The sequence below is a fragment of the Ahaetulla prasina genome, chromosome 2 (assembly GCF_028640845.1).
Source record: "Ahaetulla prasina isolate Xishuangbanna chromosome 2, ASM2864084v1, whole genome shotgun sequence".
NCBI classification, from domain to species: Eukaryota; Metazoa; Chordata; class Lepidosauria; order Squamata; family Colubridae; genus Ahaetulla; species Ahaetulla prasina.
Window position 1 is genome coordinate 226,567,550 of NC_080540.1, and position 22,497 is coordinate 226,590,046.

The 22,497-nt window shown below is 36.9% G+C and overlaps 1 protein-coding gene across 8 annotated transcripts in view; it reads right to left on the minus strand.

The window, feature by feature from the left end:
• The window catches only part of KDM4C (lysine demethylase 4C), a 257,900-nt gene that overhangs the window by 18,268 nt on the left and 217,135 nt on the right, over nucleotides 1-22,497 (minus strand). For all 8 annotated transcript variants that reach the window (XM_058170007.1, XM_058170005.1, XM_058170004.1 and 5 more), the window contains 2 exons: nucleotides 13,158-13,343; nucleotides 11,889-12,059 (listed from right to left, as the gene is read on the minus strand). In XM_058170007.1, coding sequence (XP_058025990.1) covers nucleotides 11,889-12,059; nucleotides 13,158-13,343 — 357 coding nt within the window. The remainder of the gene's footprint in view (nucleotides 1-11,888; nucleotides 12,060-13,157; nucleotides 13,344-22,497) is intronic.

A 22,497-nucleotide genomic window follows, 5' to 3' on the forward strand; every position in this document is an offset into this window, starting at 1 on the left:
TCAAACATCGCAACCCAGAAATTGCTAGTTCAATATAAACCACTCATTTTAACAGGCATGCAGTTGTCTTTGATAGACGATTCTATCATGCTTTCTGATATATAACGTGTAATAACTATTAACCTAAGTTATCTCAATGAGTACTAGCTTTCATAATAAAAATATTGTTTCAGCAAGGATTATGCCAGTAATAGATCAGTGGGTCTGTAGCAAAAATAGATTACTGTCACATAGTTAACATTTACTATTTAAAATCTAAGGGGACAGAAGTGCTCCAGACCAGATCAATAAACTGAACGAATGGAATTCTCTGAAATAGGAAAAATATTTCTCTGAACCAAGGGTTCTAACAATACATCAAATTTGCCCCTCAAAATGAGAAATCAGGACATACCAATGCATCCTTAAAAAATGTATGACATCAACAAAAGTAAAAAAACAAAAAACAAAACACTAAGTGACAACCCCATTAATAAATTGGGGGTTCTCAAACTATGCAGTGGCATGAACCACTAAAATTTCAAACAGGACTGATTTGTCTCACCATTTTGGCTGTTCTAAACAGTTCAATTTAATTAATGTTAAATTGAGAGTCTGTATATGGAAAAGTAAAACTAACCAAAAAAAACCACACTTCCATATAAAAAAAATTCTTTGAACTAGATCGCATTTCTGGATTTAAAAAAAAAGACTAGGAAACATGGTCCTACATACTATCCTCAAAGAACTGAAGACATAGAGAAATAACTTGATATCCTTCTTGAGGGTAGTTAGAGAAATTATGAGAGATTAGAAAGATTAATTGTCTAACCTTTTCCCCACTTTTTAACATTGTTAAGAAGTTATATACCAAAATAATTAAATACTGTAAGAGACGTCAGCTATAATCCAGGGGTGGGTTCTACTTACTTTTACTACCGGTTCGCAATGGGAGCGTGTGTGCGTGCTCGCTTCACTCATGCGCGTGTGCTTCTGCACATGCGCAGATTGTCCATTATGACTTCTGGGCAGGTGGCCGAGGCTCCTGCCGCTTTTACTACTGGTTCGCAAGAATCGGACAGAACCAGGAGCAACCCACCACTGCTATAATCTTAAACTCACTGGCCACATTTCTCCTTAGTACTGGGTTGGTGTAATAAAATTTTATTCTCAGCCTTATTGAACTAAACAGGCACAGTTAAGCCATAAAACATGATTCTAACTTCTATTAAAAGGAAATGATAAAAGTTAAATTCTTCATTAGATACTAAGTTTCATTATTTTCTGTACAATTAGAGCAGGTAAGTCAAATAAGTCACTTTTCCCACACTGCCAGAAATACAGGAGTATGATTCTCTCAGGGCTGTGGCTGAACTTTCTTTCTGCACTGCTGAGACAAACAAGATTTTTTTTACTTAACCGCTAAAAAGTTTAACAACTAATTTTCACAAGCTAGATCAAAACAGTAATAGTTAATCTAGTTCTGAATGTAAATGAAATGCATTATTTGATTTATATCCCATCTTATAAAACTTAAGGTAGAATAAACTGGTATTTACCAGTCTGGAACTGTAAGATGTGTGGGCCCAACTTCCAGAATTCTGAGAGCTGAAGTTCATACATCTTAATATTTAAAACAACACTGCAAGGTTGGACTGAGAGACAGGAAGTGACCAAATGTCACCCATTCTAATACCAAAGGAGGACCATAATTCATTTCTAGTCCACAACCTTAACACTACATCAAATCTCATATCAGCAAATCCATACAACTAACACACTCAATACAAGCTTCTGTTTCAGTTTGTTCAGTATACTGTCAGTGTGTGAGTTCATGAATTAGAATAGATATGGTAATAGGTCAGCCAATGGAGACTGGTGACCCAGACCACTCGGAGCCTGGGCGTGGCTTAGGTTCACTGATCTGTATACTGTATGTATACAGATGTATGAGTCAGTGGTGAAATCTAAAAATTTTCCCCACCGGTTCTGTGGGTGTGGCTTGGGGGGATCCTGTGACTGAGTGGGTGTGACCAACTTGATGTCACTCACAGCCACGCCCACAGTCACCACCACCACCAAGCTGGAACCCGGTAGCAAAAAAAATTTAATTTCTATTTTCTATTCTAAAACCCTATTTTCCCCTCTTGCGAGATGCCTGCAGCTGCAGCCTTTTTTTTTGGTGCGCCTGGAGACGCTTCTTGTCCCGAAAGATGCAGCTGCTGCAGGCTTCTTGTAGCGAAACTTACTGGAGCTGCGCTCCCCTTCTTAAATTGTCCGCCAAACAATGTCGGCTGGCGGCCCCCAGGGGAAGGGCCTTCTCTGTGGGGGCTCCCACACTCTGGAACGAGCTTCCCCCAGGTCTACGTCAAATACCTGACCTTCGGACATTCCGTCGCGAACTAAAGACACATCTCTTTATTCGCGCGGGGCTGGCCTAAATTGGATTTTTAATGGGAAATTTTATTAATTTTTAAACGGGGTTTTTAGTTTATGGTAATTTAATTTCAGGCTAATTTTAAATAAGTTTTTTAAATGATATTTTAACTTGTATATTTGTATTGCTGGTTTTATCTTGCCTGTACACCGCCCTGAGTCCTTCGGGAGAAGGGCGGTATAAAAATAAAATAAAATAAAATAAATAAATAAATGCATGGGGAGGGGGCCAGGCCTGGCTGCGCCACCGTGGAGCCCACGGCACTTTCCCTTCAGCCTGGGCAGCAAAGCTTACCGGGCTGCACTTATTTTGGCCAACTTGCTGAAGACCAGGTCACCGCACTTATAGTCGCACAGCTGGCCAGAGCGGGACATGGCGCAGGTGGAGAGGCCAATGCAGCCCCATTGAGGCCGCCCTGGCTGAGCGATTGCAGTGCCTCCGCAGCAACAGATGTGCCGCAGCCGCCTTGCCCACCTTCGCATCCGTGCGCTGCGCTTGGAAGGAGCCACTGCCGCTCTCCCTCCTCACCTGGCTGGACAGTGTGCACACGTCTGTCTGGCTTCCCGAAGCAACCCCGCTGCCGTTCGCTTTCATTTCATGGCAGCAGAAGGAAGAAAGCAAACAGCGGTGCCATGGCACATGCACATGTTCATGTGCAGCAGCCCCGGGACGTCCGCAGCCAGCTGGAGTACTGCTGCGGTGGCGCTGTTTGCTTTCATCAGCTGCAGCAGGCAACGGTGTGCATTTAAGAAGGGGAACGTCTTGCATTTGCTGTGGCACTGCCGCTCGCTTTCTTCCTTCTCCCACCATGAAATGAAAGCAAACAGTGGTGGGGTTGCTTCGGGAGGGCAGGCGGATATGAGCACACTGTGCAGCCAGGCGGGAAGGGTTAGTGGTGGCGGTGGCGGCCCCTGGCCGCGGTGCACCTGTTGCTGCGGAGGCACTGCAATCGGTCAGCCAGGGCGATCTCGGCCAGGGCTGTCGTGTCCCACTCCTCCGCTGACGGCTGGGTCAGGGAAATCCGAATCAGGCTTGCCTCTGCAGCCCTGCCCAAAGTCCTAGCAAAGTCCTCAGAGCAGGCAGGAGACCAGTAAGTGACTTCAGCAAGATAAGTTCGACTTTGCCTGACTCAGAGACTGCCAGAAAGCAGATCCTTTATATAGGCCATGGGGTGTGGCTCCATGACTCAGCACTCATTAAGGCCTGCCCCTCCCTTCCCTCTATTGCCTCCGCCTATTCAATCTTCTGATGCGAGGATTACTCCAATCAGCTGTTGGTAATAAACCCTCCTCAGGCTCACATGCTGTGGAGGAGGGGGAGGGGTCTAGCTGCTCCGTTTGCCTGGGCATGGAGTCAGGGCTGGGGCCGGGAGATTCTCCTTCTTCTGCAGTTTGTCTGGGCATGGAGCCAGGACTGGGACCGGGAGGCATACATTCCTCAGTGTTCGGGAGCAGGTAAGAAGGCCCCGGCTGCTCTGAGGGCGGGCAAGACACAACAAGGGCTGCATTGGCCTCTCCGCCTGCACCATGTCCCACTCTGGCCGGCCACGCAACTATAAGTGCAGTTTTCGGCACTTTTTAAGACCTGGTTTTCAGCAAGATGAAGGGCTACCCGCATTGGCTGGCCAGGTAAGCACCACTGCCCAGGCTGAAGGGAAAGTGCTGTGGGCTCCACGGTGGTGCGGCCGGGCCTGGCCCTCTCTGCACGCAGGGAACTGCCACCCTGCTGGTCACCAGAGGCTTCTGCACCTCTCACTTTGATTCTTTGCTGGCAGGAAGTGCCGGCATGGCCAAGCCTCCTTCCCCTGGAGTGCCAGAATCTGTGGACCGAGTTCCCAGACTGCTGCCAGCGGTCAAAGAGAGCAGGCAAATGACTGGGTGAGACGCCAGTGGCCTGCTTCAGAGCCCCAAGCCCTGCGGAGTCAGCACAGGAGGCACGTGGGCCTAGGTGGAAGGCAGCCTTTTCTGCGGTATCCCCTTTGCCTCTTTGGATCACCCTGCCGGGGGGGAAGCTCTACCTTTGCAGAAATGGGGCGGGCGCATGTGCAGCAGCCCAGGGATGTCTGCTTGCCCTCCTGGAGCATTTCCACCACCCCTCTCAGCCCCAGCTCAGCTTCTGTGTTTCCACAAACACAGCCACAGCCACAGGCTGCTTGGCCACCCACTGGCCGGGCCAGGCTGGATGCTGACCTTGGAAGGCAAGCAGGCATGGGGGACCGCCAAGAAGGCAGCATGGAAAGCCGGCTAGCATGGCAGGGCTGCAGGGAAGGGAGTATGCTACTAGCTCTCTTCTCCATGGCCTTGACATGTTTGCTTGCCTCCCACGTGGCCTTCCACTTACCTGCCTTTGCAAGCTGGCCACGGACACTGGGAAGGCAGCATGGAAAGCAGGCAAGCATGGCAAGACTGTGGGCCGTGAACCAGTTCAGGGGCGTGGCCAGCCAGCAATTGCTACCAGTTCAGGGAAGCAGCCCCAATCTCCGCTACTGGTTCACCTGAACCGGTAGCATTTCACCCCTGGTATGAGTGATTCTGTAGCTTCTGTGATTATTGATTCTGTACTTTCTGTACTAGTTCTGGTTCTGGCTTCTGCTGTATGGTATTGTATATAAAGAAGTTTCTTATATAAATGAATCCTGCTGAATTATTTACTGGTTGTGTGCTGGTTGGATTGCTGCAAAGTCTAACATATACATTCACCAGAAAGCTGGATTTGAGTGACAGAAATTTCCTAAAAAAACCGGATTGATGCAATTGTTATTAAAAACCTCAAACCCAACACATTTATTGTCAGTATATTCATGAACTGGAATAGGCATAGCAACAGGTCAGCCAATGGGGGACTGTTTGGTAACCGAAACATAGTATTTGTTGTATGGGCCATTAAAGACAGTTTGGAGCCTGGGCGTGGCGTAACTATTTTGTATATAAGCTTGAGAGCACTAGCTTCTCCCTCCTTCATTTTGCCTTCTCCATTTTTCTGCTTCCATTTGCTTGCCTCCATTTGTTCTTCCATTTTGTACTGTGTTTGTACTTGCTATTTCTCTTTTCTACAATGTGGTAAAACTTACAAGGGTAATGTATACATGCCTTATGTTTTATTATGTATATAAAGAAGTTTTGAATCCTGCTGAATTGTCTGATTGTGTGTGCTGCAACAAACTCTGACATTTATCTCAGAAATAGGGTCATTGAAATTTATCTAGTACTAATATTAGAAGTTCTACTACTATTAAACTTTAACTAAACAGGAAGCTGGAATTTATGGGCTTTAGATTTTATGGTTTAAATGGTAACTCCCAGCATATATGTTCCCAGGATTGAGGTTAACATGGATGGAATTTTTTTTGATCAAGCCTATTGCATTATTTTTTGTACTCTTTGTTCTAATTGTTTTAGTTCAGGCTCCCTGCTTTTGTGGCTTTTAATTGTTTTTCTTTTTTTATGGATTTTGTATGCCATCCAGACACTTTCAGAGTAGGTGGCCATATTAAATTGAATATATTAAGTCAAATTATAAATTATCTACATCACAGAAAGAAACAGTAACAGTAAATTAATGAATATTTTTGAACCACTCTTGCTATATTTAAACTGTCAGTACATAATTCAATTTATGCTGCTTAATGGGGGAAGAGCAGTAACAGGAGACAAAAAAATTAAAAGAAAATGGGGCATTCCAACCTTAAATAACTATTCCTTATCAATATATTTTCAATATGAAAATGATAACAATAAATAAAGTAAATGCTACTAGAACATTTTTTAGGTTAGTGGGCTCATTGGGAATTTTTGAGAACACAACACATTCTCAAGTGCTTTTGTAAAATAACTACTGGAAGGCCTTGCCCATTTGTAAAATGGCTACCATGATGGACATAACACACAAATTTATGAGAATGCCTCTAGATACACCTATCCACTGTGCAGCTTGCCCTCCCTTTCTCAATGACTGCTCCCATTTTCTAACGTTACCATTCATGGACACAAATAGATGCAAATTAATCTTAATTCTTTGCTGCTATTTAATGGTTGTCCATATCTTTGCAACTCAGATTTAGCAGCTCTAAGCTAACCCATCATTTTAATTCACTTAGAAAGCTTATGTGATTAATTTGGGATTCCTATACATCATTTGAAATAAATATGATTCCAGATAGTAACATTTTGCAACAAGTCAACTTCCTTGAAAAAAATAAAGACTGGACAGGGAACAAGATTGTTCTCCAGGAGCATAATGGCATCCTTGGGTGCCATGTGTGGGAATTCAGCCTTAATAACTTAATGACAACCGGTTTGGTCTAGTGGTTAAAGCACCAGGTTAGAAACCAGGAGCCTGTGAGTCCCACCTTAGCCATGAAAAACCAACTGGGTGATTTTGGCCTGTCACTCTCTCAACCCAATTCACCTCACAAGGTTATTGTTGTTATGGGGAAATTGGAGGGAGGGAGGAGTATTAAGTATGTTAGCTGCCGTCAGTTATTGACTGACTCTAGTAGTTGATGTGTACTTAGTAAAAAAGTGAAGCATATGTCACCTTTTTTCCCATGCATATCAACAACAGTATTTGGAGATTCCTCTGTGTATGCCTAAAATGTATTCATAGATATTTATTTCTCACAATATACCAATTGCTCTCTTAGCTAAATTTTGTAAATTGCAGTTATAAAATATAAACTCAGACATTTTTCAAAACCAACAAATATATATGTTTAGCTCTGAAAGAACTCCATGGAGCTGAAAACATTATTATGTTTAAACAATGTCTCAAGCTGTCTTGTTGTTATACTGGCATTTTGTTCAAATATATGATCACAACAGGTCCACAATTCTAATACAAAGAAAACCAAAGAGAGTAATTTTGATGTTTCATGAAATGTAGATGTATTTCAAAAATAGAAAGTAGCCTTTATAAAAAATTCTTTGTCATATATTTTTGCTGTCACATATTTTCCTTTTTTGTGGCTGATGGGGAGTTTAAAACCTTGAAAGATGAAGTTTAATCACTGCCATTCTCATCTCACTGAAGGATCTCTGGGCTATTCTATTTAATGGATATGGTTACATTAGGGTAGGCATAATTCTGTGATGGGTTTTGTGTATTCATTTTGATTTTTAAAAAGAGAGAGAGAGAGAGAAGAAAAAATGTCCCTACATTTTCGTTCATATGGGGTTTTTTTTCAGATAGGAAAATATTCATTTTGGAAAAAATTGACCAAACAAACCATACATACATATCTAAAATTAATTTGCTGCTAATTTGCTATTCTATTCTATTCTATTCTATTCTCCACGCACAATAACCATAGGTAGTGTGACTGGCCCAAAGTCACCCGGCTAACTTTCATGCCTAAGGCAGGACTAGAGCTCAGTCTCCTGATTTCAAGACCAGCACTTTAACTACTACACCAGACTGGCTCTAAATTAGGTTGCTTCAACATCTGGTTGTTTCAACATCGTGGAAAGATGATGATCCCCTGCATTAAAATACTTTTCCATTGTTCCCACAAACAAAAAGTTAATAGACAAAGTGGGGGGAAAGGAACCTAGTCCTTTCAGATTAGTCTAAGGTAAGATTTACAAACTGAGACATGTAGCTCAAATACTAGCCTATTGACTCAATAAACATAGGTAGCATGTGTGATTTCTCTTCCTGAATGTTTCCCTGCCTAAACTAGTTCTTAACCAGTGTGTTGAATTCTAGATTGTATTAAGATATCATAGTATAAACAAGCTTGATAGACAGAAAAGTTAAAATGCCACTTATGATTATGGAGATGCTATGGTGGGTTTCAATTCAAAGAGAATCCTAAATGTATTTAATTTTAAAATAAACTGTTTTTAATTTGTTTGATTAAAGCATATATTTATTTTAAGGGCAATATCAGTATGATAAAATATTAAGAAACGAGTACCAGTTTATTAATAATGTATTTAGTAAAATAATTAAGAACTCCATCTACAAGAGGTTTTTCATTTGAACATGGGTTATTGAATTTTCAGATTATGGATTCAGTAATCAAATAACCCACAATGATACTACTGTTTAAGTTCTCAGATATTGTTTCTTATTACAATTTTTACTGGCTAATTTTAAATCTAAATTTGTCTTCGTTTTAGATTTTTTTTAAATCATCACTTCCTGAATATTCATTTGAGTTTTACAAACTAATCAACAAGATCATCTCACTGCTTGCACACTGTTTGGAACTCTCCAGGTCATGAAAAGTACAGCAGCTACCTATTAGGTTCAATGGTATAGCGTAAGCCAAAATTTTCATCCCACATATTTCTCTTGTTATTAATATGAAGTCAAAGGCAATAAATAGTAACTATAAACCTAAAAGAATTATTAATATTGAATTATTTCAACCGGCCCTCTTAACTATAGTTGCCTCTCTATTAATATACACTTTCAAATGCCTTCTAGGGAAAACAAACTGCCTCACTTGTGTTCCTATAATCAAGGAATATGAAGTTTAATATCCTTAAACGTCTTCTTTCACCTTGCAATCTCATCAAAATATATACAAACAGAAAATAGTAGCTGGTCTCACATTAATGCAGTTGTGAACTAAACTGAAATTGTGCAGTGGCTTGAACACATAAAAAGCATTTGGTATCTTTGTGAGCTAGCCGAACAGAGAAACAGATTAGAAAAATAGCTTCTTCAATAGCAGCAGCATTGCTTTTGCACAAAGTTTGATAAATAAGTCTTCCCTGATATGCACATTGCATGGATTAGGAAAGTGGGTTTTATTTTTTTTAAATCTTCTCCGTTATTGAAGCTACAGGTATATTATCTAATGAAAAACACCCCAAGATTTCTCCAAGGAATCTAAAAGTTCTTTGGTGCTTCCTTCAAACAATTATATGTTGTTCTTTTACTATCTGAGAAGCACTGAGGCATATCTAGCCCTGATTACATTTTTTCTTAGCTCCAAATCACACTATCCCACTTGGATGGTAAGTAGTTTTTACTCTCTCCCACAATTCAAGCTTTGATGCAGATGTAAACAAAAGAGAAGTTTCTGGTAAGATGTATACTCCCGCATGTGTCATATCTTGATGTTCCTTAATAAAGCATCTTCAGTCATTAATGACATTTTTGTAGCATTTTTGCACGGCTTCATTTATTACCACTGGGATAGGAATAGTTAAATCCTTCTGACACTCCTTTGAAAATATCCCATTTTAAGTGTTATACTTCCAAAAAGGCATCAGACCATTTATAAGTAAGGACTTAGCAGGGAAGGCAGGATAATCTTTACTAATAACATTTGAAGGGCAAGTTTGCTTCCTGAAAAACAGTAGAGAAGAGAGAGGTCATAACACAGACCCATATAACAAATGTGATGCCTTTTCTCCATATGCCTTGCTCTCAAACAAAACCTTTCTTCCTACTATACTTCAGTATATTGACCCAAAAACTGGAAACAAAGCTCATAGCAAATCTCACTCTTTTTCAATATGATAATTTCAGGACTCTAGTTTTTCTACACAAATCGTATTCTTAAGGTGCTATATTTCCAGTATATATTTTATGTTTGCAATTAATTAAAAAAAAGCCATGGCTAACCCTTCTTTATTCCTTTATACTCGCTGTTAAATTAGTGCACTGGGACCAAATAAATGCTTACATTCATCTTCATCATGCATCAATCTTTCTGCTTCAAAAAATTCATATATTTTGTGATTCTTCATTTTCAATACATCTAATTCTTCCCATAGTTTTAGTTTAAAAATTGATCACCATATTTATGTTTCTGGGCTACTAATTATACAAAATTCAAGGGCCAGTGTAGTGCAATTATTAATATATTCGACTAAGAGCACAAGACCTGAGTTGTCATTCAGTGTTTCTCAACCTCATTAGCTTTAAGATATGTGGACTTCAAACTTCCATGCTGGTTGGAGAATTCTTGGAGTTGAAGTTCACACATCTTAAAGTTGCTTAGTTGAGACATTATTCTAGGCTACCCTCACCATACTCAATGACCAGTCATGTTCTCTAAGCCAACCTACCTCAGAATTACAGTTGTGGAGAAATATAGGAAGAGGTAATGTTATGTACACTACCTTGAGTTCCTATACAAAAAAAGACAGGATATCAATCAAATAATAAATAAATGTAAGGGCTTATTTGGCACTGACTTTCAGAATATTTTCCAATGATATTCTACTTTCTTACAATTGTAGCTCATGGAGTTTCTTATATAAACCCATGTATAAAAACCTCTAACAAAACTGATATTTCTCCAAAAGGTATCTTTAGAAAAGCAATAAAATGCCATATAGTCAAAAATAGCAAAAATGATTTAAAAAAGATTTGCAGTGCAGCTTAAGAATTCTTCACTATTTTCCTCATAACTGGTGAAAATTTCATAGGCAAATAATTTTACAAAAATAACAGCAATAACTTAAGAACTATGGCTTATTCAATCCATCACAATGGACTATAACCATGCATAACATTTAAAATGATGATTCCTGACTCAAAATACAATAATCAATAAGTCAATTGAACAAACAATAAAAAAATATTTTTGAATGAACTGTTTTCAATTCTAGCATTCAATAGTTCTCTTAGACTAGTGTAGAGTGTAATGGCTTGAAAACCATTCTTTTGGCCCTTTTTGTATTTTTAAATATCCAAAAGAAAATATTGTGGAGTGGAGAGAGAAAGGGAGAGTGTGTTTGCCAAAGGACAAAAATAAAGAAAACCTGCATAATAAATTCACTGCTGTCATCGTTTGGTAATGTCTGATTGATGTAATGGAGTTTAAAGAGTTCGAACAGGAGGACCAGCATCAAGTGAAGATTTAGCACATTATGAAGGTGCAAGGGACCAGCCATAAAATCAGAATGCTGATTTTGGGATGTACACGATAGCAAAATCAATCCCAGAATGAGGTAATAAACAAACCACCCCAATAAGTAGTGCTGTTAACTTCCTGCTAAAATGCTAATGTAAGTATAGATAATGCAAAACTCAAAAAACAATGCCATTTTGTTTATTCTAACTAAGCAACATTAGATAATACAGTTTACAAATACAACAATCAAACGTGTAGACCCAATATCTTACTCGGTTCACGTGAATCATGTTGCCTGTTACATATTTTAACATTAAAGTTTTTTTGTTAATTCATCAAGGAATTTTGTTATATTACCTCTCTGAGACACTACAACATGTAGAATTCCCACTCTAATATCTTTTATTAAAAACATATTTCTTATTTAATTAAAAGACTTTGGAAGATTAGTTGTTATTCATTTGGAGAAATGGTAGATACTAATTAGCACAAACAAGGTTAGGAAGCCCCTGAGAAAGTGATAATTTTCTGCTGCAAGAAATAACAAACATGAACAGAATATTAAGTTAATTATGTCTGTTGAAAGGTCACAAAAAATAGTTCAATTTTTCTGATTTAACTTTAAAAAAATAAAACATTTCTAAAACAAATACTTACTACAATATCTTCAGGGAAGGTATCCCGACTAAAGGAGCCATCATCAAACATAACTTCGTAGAAAACTTGTGATGTAACTTCTATTACTCTGCAGCTGTAATAGCGTGTGTTTCTGTGTTTTGCTATGACAGTTTGCCCAACTGAGACCGCTTTCTCAAAGGGTTTGGTTTTCTTTAAAAGATTAAAACAGTATAATTAGTTCAAATACCATCTCTCTCCCTAAGTTTGTTTCCCTGGATCCTAAAGAACACTTATGAGTTCTCAGATTGCCTCGTCTAAGTCAGATCAAAACTTAAACTTATAAAAAGCATGCTTTATCTAAGTTACTTATAGAGATTCGCCTTTCACATATTCACATGCACAGATTTAACTGAGATTTGTACAGTTTTAAAATAATGGAAGGATACTGATAGTTCAGACCAAATGATGCCAGATTGTATAAACATGGAATAGGGAGCATTATTTCAAAAAAAAAAAAAAGATATACGCAGAAGTAAGGTTTGAAAAAGTTTGTCCATGGATCTAGCTCCTCAGCCCCATCTCTTCCACCACTGTACTCTGTGAAGCATTTTCACAGAGGATGGTCCAGTTCTTCATGCTGGATGAAGGAGGAGAGCTGAACCTATGCAACATTCAGCAAAGTTTCAGTTTGTGGCTTGCTCTGAATACCATGTGGCATTTGTGTTTCTAGAAATCCTCTTTTGTTTATAGTTCCCAACTATACCACTAAATGCTCACCTGATACTGCCCAGCCATCAAATTATTTTTTTATGTAAGGGTCTCTTGTGAGCTTCTCTAAGCCAGAGGCATTTGAGAGAAGCAAAGGGGCAATCAGAGTGACAAGAGCAACAGTATGGCATTGTGCTGCAAACTGTGCTTCTTCTTCAGATGCATCCAATGTTACCCACCCATTTGAAAGGAGTAAAGTTTGTGGCATGATAATGCTATTATCATTTTAACCAAATCAGCCAAATTTTCCGAGCACCTCCAGCATATTCCATGATTATATAGCTGAGAGCTTAAGTTGTTAAAAAAAAAAAGGAGTAAGTAGCTCCGACAAAGCTGTGATGTAATCAGCACCTTAAATAAACTCTTAAGCATTTCATCAAACAATCTTCATTCCTTTTCTCTTGACCTAGCCTACGTAGTCTTGGGATTTTTCCGATTCTAATATAATAGATTAGAATGGTTGTAACAGGATATATAATGTCATCAACAATATGTATAAATTAAAAACAATATAGAAAACAATGGTATCAAAAACCTTACCACATTTTGGTTTATTTTGTGCCTGAAACATGTGATGTATACAACGTAAGGCCAGTCATCTGGTTCCATCAACACCCCAGCAGCATGAGCACATGTGACATGGAATGAAGCTGGACAACGTCCATAGGAGCACTGGATGCAAGCACCAGATATTTTCTTAATTCTTTGTCGACAGAAGATACATTTCTGCAGGTAGAAATGGAAGGAAGGAAGGATTTCCACAGACTTAATTTTGAATATTGTCTAGAAGGTACTTATGTCCCATTATTTATAGCTACTACATGCACCCAACTGGTCGTGTGGTTTAGAATGTAGTTCAGATAATACTGTAGTTGGATAACCGGTTAGATATTAAGTATGTAAAAGGAAATATATAAATTAATCAACTGTTAAATGTTTCTGTGGCAAACATATCTGTATCAACTACATGATACAAAATAATTTCTGTTCAGAAGGAGCAATATGGGCAAAGTACTTAAATTTGATGTTGTAGATATCTGGAGATTTACACTTTTGTTGATGTAGTATTTATACAGAACTGCTCAGATATGCTGGCTCTCTGTTCACATCTAGCTGTAATGTTTCTTTGCTGTTTCTTTTTTTTTTCTGCTATCTTGGCACATTGACTCAATAATTTATTTTGTTCTAGAAAGAGCAACAAAGCTAATTGCTTTAGCGAATAGCAGAAACAAAAATACAGCTCTGGAGTAATACTAAAGTACAAGAACTAAGGTTACTTAATTGAAAACTTTATAAAAAATACAAGAATCAATTTTTTAAAAAAACAAATTTTAAGCAGATTAATGAAAATCAGAATCATAAACAGAGAAAATTGATAGGAAATAGGTGTCAGATAAACATTATAAACATTAATTGTAATGTTGAAACCAATCAAAAGCTAGTAAAAACAAAAGAGATTCAGGATATAACCCTAAATCCTATCATAGATCAAGTCCAATAGATTGCAGAGATTTTAATATGTAAACATAAATATTACTGAACTGTATTCTGCATTAAGATTATAGCAAAATAAATACTAAATTAATATTTTGGGGGATAATATATAGAGAAGCCACTGACAAAAAATCCCTAATTATGACCTGCCTACATCCCAAGGACTAGATATGTATCATTTACCAATTTCAGCAAATGTGCATAAATAAAAAATAAGGCCCTGCATCTATATGGACCTGAAAATCATATGCAGCTTTATAAATTCAGTTTTTAGTCAGGCAATTTTTGATTCTGGTCACAGTATTCTCAGACTAGTATAAGAAATATATCCTTAAATAGTCTATAATCTCCTAAAACAGACCAGCTTTGGAAACCAGTAAATAAAAATCCATTACCAAAGTTGAAAAACATCTGTAAAGTGACTAGGACTCATAAATATAGCCAAAAAAAAGGTAATTTAAGTCTAGGTTATAAATATGATATTTAATTGTACATAAAATATGTTAAAACCTAAATTTACATAGAATACACCTAAATAGCAAGACCTCATGTGGTCAATCTGGCAGATTTTACATGCTACAGCACACAATCTAGTAGCATAACAAATGACAGTGCACCTGTAAGTAGCATTTTGGGCCTGCTATATGTTGAGTCTGAGCAATATCTGCTGATGAAAGGTAGGATAAATTTAGTTTTGAATGTTTTTATAAAAGGAGCAACAAAGAAATATATATATATTCTGTGATTTTGAACTCTCCAGAATAATGAAAAACTGAACCTTTTAGCCATTATTACTTTATGATTACCATCCGAAACTGCAGTGGTAAGAGCTTTATAAATTAATGCAAGTACTTTGGATTAAACCTAGAAATTGTATATAAACCAGTGGTGGGTTTCCTCCAGTTTGGACCGGTTCTTGAGAACCAGCAGTAAAACCGGGGGGAGGCTCTGCCCACTGAACCCAACGTCATCGGCAAGCTTCTGCGCATGCACAGAAGCAAGCAAATGCGAGCAAGCAAAGTGAGCACACACGATCCCACTGCAAACCGGTAGTAAAGATAAGTAGAACCCACCCCTGATATAAACCATATTTTCTCAGAAAGTTTAATTTCTGAGTTCCAATTAATTTAAATTCCCAAACTAACCAAATGATTTTTTTTTCAGCACTTTAATTTTAAACACTTACTCTCTCTCTCTTAGCCCTAGGAAGGAGGCAATGGCAAATCACTTTTGAAAAAAACTTGCCAAGAATAATACTGTAGGGACTTTTCAAGGCAATCTCTGACAATCTGGCAAAGGCAGGCAATACATTCCAAGATAAAATAAAGTCAGCCTCCTTTTTTTGGTAAAATGCAGTGAGATGTGTTTATTGAGAACAGTTGTGAGTAATGATGCTTCAAAGCCTATTTAAGTTGTTCAGAAACTGTCCCATGAGATGGAACTTCAATGCAGACCTAGAAAGGAGGATATATTTCCTGCTTGGAAGGAATCTTCCATTATACAGTAGTGGCCAAAACTGTGGAAATCTTTTGAGAAAAGTGTATTTTTGAAGTTTGTTGACTAATAACATCACTTTTTTTATTTTTGGGAGTTTTAAGATAATCATATTCCACTACTGGAATGGCCTGAGAATAGCCCAGACCTTAATCCAATTGAAAATCTATAGAGCTGACTAAAGAAACTTGTTAGTCAGAAGCGACCCAGCAATAAAACCCAGTTAATAGAAGCAATCATTCAATCTTGGTTTCACATTATAACATCTGCAGAACTAAAAGACTTGGTTCACTCCATGGGTTGTAAGGCCATAATTCATGCTAAAGGTTACCCAACTACCTATTAAATGACATGGTAATAATTTTTGTATATCTCATTTTTTTCTATGTGTTTCACTTTTCTTCTTTATACTATAACTGCTATTCTAAGAGGAAATCCTTCATAAATGTTATTGCATTACATTCTTTAATTAAATTATCTTTCCATTGATATATTTATATGTTTTATCAGGCTGTAAACCGCCCTGAGTCTTTCAGGAGATAGGGCGGTATAAAAATTTGATTAAATAAATAAATAAATAAATATAATTTTATGGTACTACTCCAAAAAAATGGTGTTATTAGCTAGAAAATTATTAGTTAGAAAATACACTTTTCCCAAAAGATTTCCACAATTTTGGCCACTACTGTAATCTCTGGGATTTTCTGACTGGCAGAAGTGTCATAAAGTCTTTCTTCCTTTGTTTCATTGTATTCTTGAATATATTTTGGTTGTCCTTCATTATATTATTACATTATTTTCTCATACTGCCTTGGGATAAGGCCTTAGGTACTCATAGAAGTGTGGTTATTTCTTCCAAATCCAAAAGAATCTGTGTCTGAACTCTGCTGGGCAGGTGATAGAGCTATATAGCACCTTATATACTATTAACCTAATATCCCAATCCCCCAAAATCATTTTATCAAGATGTCTAACCAAAAATTTGCATGACATAGTAAGCTTGTATAACTCATACACTTGGATACATTGGCTGCAAATGAATCACCTTGTTAAATTATTTGTGCATTGGTCTAATTTGATACAACCAGCAAATGTCCATTGGGCAGTTGGGCAGCCTATAAGATCAAATTAATAAAATAACAATAGAAATAAGGTTCTGGGGTGTAATTCTTATTAGGAGACCAAACCCATCAATTCCTGCAGGTTATGTACTATGGATCTGTACCTAGGAAATACAATTCAATTTCTTTCTGTTTATCACAAATGCTAGCCTATTTTTCATAAAAAGTAACGTTCATCTGAATCAGTGAAAAAAAAACCCCGCCCAAAAAAACAACAACCCTCACTCACATATAAAGCTATAAAACGACGCTATAGAGCACTGCACACCAGAACAACTAGACACAAGAACAGTTTTTTCCCGAAGGCCATCACTCTGCTAAACAAATAATTCCCTCAACACTGTCAGACTATTTACTGAATCTGCACTACTATTATTCGTTTCATAGTTCCCATCACCAATCTCTTTCCACTTATGACTGTATGACTATAACTTGTTGCTGGCAATCCTTATGATTTATATTGATATATTGACCATCAATTGTGTTGTAAATGTTGTACCTTGATGAACGTATCTTTTCTTTTCTTTTATGTATACTGAGAGCATATGCACCAAGACAAATTCCTTGTGTGTCCAATCACACTTGGCCAATAAAAATTCTATTCTATTCTATTCTATTCTATTCTATAAAACAGGGCCATGACCACAATGTAAAGGATATAGCAAAGCATTTTTAAAGACAGAATAAAACTGACATTCTTTATCCCCATGCCATTTTTGATACTTTTATTCAAATATAAATAATGAACCCAGGTTTACAAATAAACTCAAGAGATAAGGTTAAAAGGTTCAGTTACGAGTTCTGAATTTCTGAAATTTGCCCTCCAATTAGTTATACTTTTCACTTTCTTACCTTTCTAGTTGTTACAAAACATACATCTTTCTATATTTTAAAAAAAAACTGAGAGGGAAAAATAACTAGTTCATACTAGGAAGCCATTTAAAACTGATTGACCAAGATGAAAGGATTAAATTCAGAGCAATATGCTCTAAGCAATTTATTTTACTGAGGCAAAACCCCGCAAAGAATTCTTTATCACAAACTGGGTGCCTGGGCCTCCTAACCAATAAACCTTCCATCCTTCTGAGGCTGACTAACTTGTCTGCTGATACCAATAAGCTAAAAGATAAATATTTTCTTTTCTCCTACAAACCTCAAAGAGATAATTTAAATTAAAAACACACAGATACACCTCACGAGAGATAGAAACAGTCCTAAGATATTCAGTCACATTTAAGGCTTGCATGTTCAAATATTTAGAAAGAGGAATCTTGGCAAGCTCTGACGGAGAATTCTGATGTGATACAAATACTCATATCAAAATTTCATCTACCTTGAGGCTACTTACTGGCATTTCAGCAATGTGCTGCAATGTATTTAAAGGAGACACGAGAATCCCTATGTGTCTGGGCAAGAGAAGACCGTTGTCAATTATGAAGGTGGATGCTCTGTACTGCTGCATTTTTGAAGTGTATGGGTAATGACAAACAACTCTGTTGTTTGTCTTATCTGCTGAAGTGGAGTCAGTGCAGGTGTAAATACTGCATGAGCATTGTTGCCAAGGCAGGGGTTTGGGTCAGCATGCACCTTCTCATTATTCTATTCTAAATCATAGAATTCCATTAATAGGCTCAAAAAAAAAAAAGATGCCTTTCCATGAATTGCTAGTCTTGAACAATTCTTGTATTTTCAACTATTTTAATGGAAACATCCAATAACTCATAAAATATCTCATAAAGAGCACAATTGTGCTCTTATTTTCTCCAGCCTATGGGAAGAAAACACATATTATTTCAGAGTTTAATCTTCTGGTTTAAGTAGGAAAGGTTTGTGGAAATATAACTATAAAATCAAAAATTGGTTGGTGAAAGAGCTTACAGTTTTTTCATTATACCATTTTTTGACTACAGGCTTCTGAGACTCAACTACTAAGAAATATAATAGATTTGTCAAAATACAAAACAAATGTATATTATTTACCTCATGTTTTATCATTACAATTGAGAATTACAATTTTCTAAAAAGAAATAAAACATTTTGGAATTTGGTTTAGGACAGGGCTGTCAAACTCCTGACCCATGGGCCAGATGCGTCATGTGCTGGCCACACCCATGCCCGGTTTAGCAAAGGGGGGGGAAGTCCCGATATGTCATGTAATGCCATTGTGACGACGTGTGTTTGACACCCCTGGTTTAGAGGAAGCATGGTTATTTATACAAATTCTGACAAAATGAAATTTTCAACTGATTGATTTTATATCATGATGACAAAAAGCAGGGATTATTCATGATAGCTACATCTATAAAAACATATTATTATTATTGGCACCACTAACATGTTAGGGGTATTTTTGGGTATTTAGACTCTCAGAAGTAGGAAACGTATTCCAGACAGGCAGAGAAACTTCAGACTAGACATTTGGAACTTCATTGCAATGCATTGGGAAATAGAATTTGACATTTTTGTTAGAAATCTGTAGGATAACGTAAGTGGGAATCAGAATTTTTACAAGTAGTGAAACTCACTTATTCTTTCAATAAGTTGGGATATAACCAAGATGAAAAGAAGTAAAAGGAATTCCTTGTACCGTACTAAATTAAAATAAAAGAATGAGTTGGCGCTGTTTGCTCGGGGCAATGTTTTCAAATATTATGGTGTCACCAAAATCATTCTAAATGGATAAAAAGAGGCTAAAACAAATATGAAAATATAGTTCATGTATACCTACAGAATATTTTCATACATTCCTTTAGAACCAGAACACAAAATGAGGGTATATTCAACATGAGTGAACCTGCCTAAATCTCATATCAAACCGTTTACAATGAGCAATGATCTTCTGACACTAATCTTCTGGACTTCTAATTTCATGAATTAAAATATATTCAAAATACTCAAATCATATTCAAATGCTAGACCTTATCATTATAATACTAATCCAGAAAAGATTAAAGATTAAGATTAAAGACTAAAGTCTTAAAGCACTCCTATTGTTGAAAAAGCGCTAGCCATTAAACAATATTATAGTTATTTCATAGTGTTTTCCTTTAAGAAATAAACTTGCGTTATTCTGTAATCCTTTCTTCAGTATGCTCATATTTTATTTGTATTATAAATGTTGAACCTAAAGGAAAAGAATCTATTGCCTCAAAATATCACAACCCGAATATATGTGATACATCAACATTCTTTCATATGACACAAGATTAGTGCATCAGTAACAGTTTATCAGGGTATCTCTACTCTGGGAACATTCAAGATGGCTAATAAAATATTAATATAAAAGCAGAATATAAAAAGTCAAAAACATAAATTTATTAATAAAAAAGTACTAAAATATCTAAAGCCTCGGTAAATCTGATTGATATCGGTTTCTGGCATGAGCTTATTGATAATTTACTGAACAGACAGATGAGGCATGGATAATACTTTGGATACATACATTAATCTTACAAAGACTTGGGGAAAAGCTATTATATTTTTTTAAAAGATTCAGAATAAAGAGAAAAGGAAATGAGAAGGAAATTAATTTGAAAATAATAGCTATTCTATCCAAATCACACTGAGTACTTGACCATTTTGTATTATTATACTTTATTTTATATTGCAACTCTCTTGCTCTCTGTTTACACACACACACACACAGAGAGAGAGAGAGAGAGAGAGAGAGAGAGAGATTTCAATGAAAATCGTATCAAGCCTCAATGAAAGGATATATATCCTGAATCAATATGTTAAAACAAATATTATAACATAAAATAATGTATTAAATAACAACAAATATATAGTCAATGCTCTGACTATCACAAAGGGAATGATTAAAAGAAGCTACCTGAGTTAGTTATGAGAAGGCTTCAAATATTATTATTCAAATTATGTTATTGAAAGTCCAACTGATTTTAAAATAAGCAACCTGAAGTTTAAAACTACAGTTTTGTTTTATTTCCTGGGTGGGGGGAATTGTTTTGAAGTCTGTTTGCTGCAAGTAAAACCAATTGAATTAAACTGCAATTATTTCCGAACAGGCCTGCAGTTGATAGAGGTTATAAGCTGAGGCTACAAGTGAAAATGGAATGGTATAAGCAGGATAGATTGGTCTTTACATTCCATTGGATGGCTTAATACAAAGTATTTGTTGCTAATCACAAAAACATAGACCCTGAATAAAATATTTTGCAGATTGGCTAGAATTAAAGCATGTTCCATCTTTTTCATTTTTCTGCTGAAACAGTAAAACATGGATTATCAGCTTCAGTTCTTGGTGTAAAGATTCCTATTTTCCCACATACATTGTGGACAAATCTACATTCATAATTGACTCTTAAATGTTAATAAAGGCCAGATTGTTAACCATAAATTATATTCTTTCTTTAATTGGCTTGTATACTGAAATACAACAATTGCTTAAAGGCTTACAAATATTCAGCAAAGTATAGGGCAGTTTTTTGGTCCTTTCCATTTTACTGGATATTATTTGCTTTTAATAAGATGAATCTGTAAAATTTGTAGAAATGCTAAACTGAAACACATCAGGTTTTTCACACCTTCAGGTTGGCACACGAAAGACAAAATTATGAATCTATCTCAACGTTCATAGGGGTCGGATAGGCACAGTAATAATTGAATAATGATTGTGTTTGCACTATTACAAAGGAAGATGTAGTCTTCTGTGACATTTTCCAAAAGGTACAAGGAAGGAAGGAAGGAAGGAATAGGAAGGAAGGAAGGAAGGAAGGAAGGAAGGAAGGAAGGAAGGAAGGAAGGAAGGAAGGAAGGAAGGAAGGAAGGAAGGAAGGAAGGTCCTGCCTGACCATTTGGCCACCAGCAAACAGCAAGTCTCCTCTGGAGGACCAGGGTTTGGCTCTCTCCCTGGTCTCGCCTTCCTCTGCTGGAGACAATGGATCCCCCCAGCCCTGCCTGGGCCACCACAGGTGCCCCCAAAATAAGTGTCAGACCTGGAAGCTGTTGAGCTGGCCACACCCACCCCACACCACACCACTCCAAGGTCAAACACAACCCTGATACGGCCCTCAATGAAATCAAGTTTGACACCCCTGTATTAGTACATTAGATAGACCTATCTTCCTTTCTGCAGCCCTGGTTTATGAAAGTATTCTTACATTCAAATGGGAATCTGGTATATAAAAATGTTATTACTACATCCAAAAACTTTTATTAACTATATCCAAAATCTTCATTATTAATTCATTATGATTAAGACTTTACATCACATAATATAAAAGCATTCAAAATATATTTGATCTACACAGTGGCAAGGATTCTTCTGGATATTTTGGAACATGTTATCTCCATATTTGTTCTACTGCCATCCTCAAATAAGAAAATCTAATTTTGGTGAGAAGGAATTTCATTTATGGCTTACAATTTAGCTCTGAAAATTTTTGATGACAATATTTCATTTGTAAATTTAATGTATGCTTATCTTCTGTAACAGTATTCATTCTTGATATTTTTTCACAGCATTTAATTTGTTTTGTGTTTACGGCAGCTAATAAAGAGTTACGCTGATTCTCACTTGTCTTTGTATCCAGTTATTAAACTATGAATGAAATGCTTTGCGTTCAGTGTAGTCTATGCCCCCCCCCAAAAAACTACATAAGATTGTAGCTTTATAAAATTTTATGCTTTATGAAAACTCAGCATAGCGTTACCATTTAAATACATGTTTTTGAATAAAAACATGCAGAATTGAAGGATCTACACCACCAATTGTGATAGTATCTTTTTGATGGAAAACTGATATAAACACT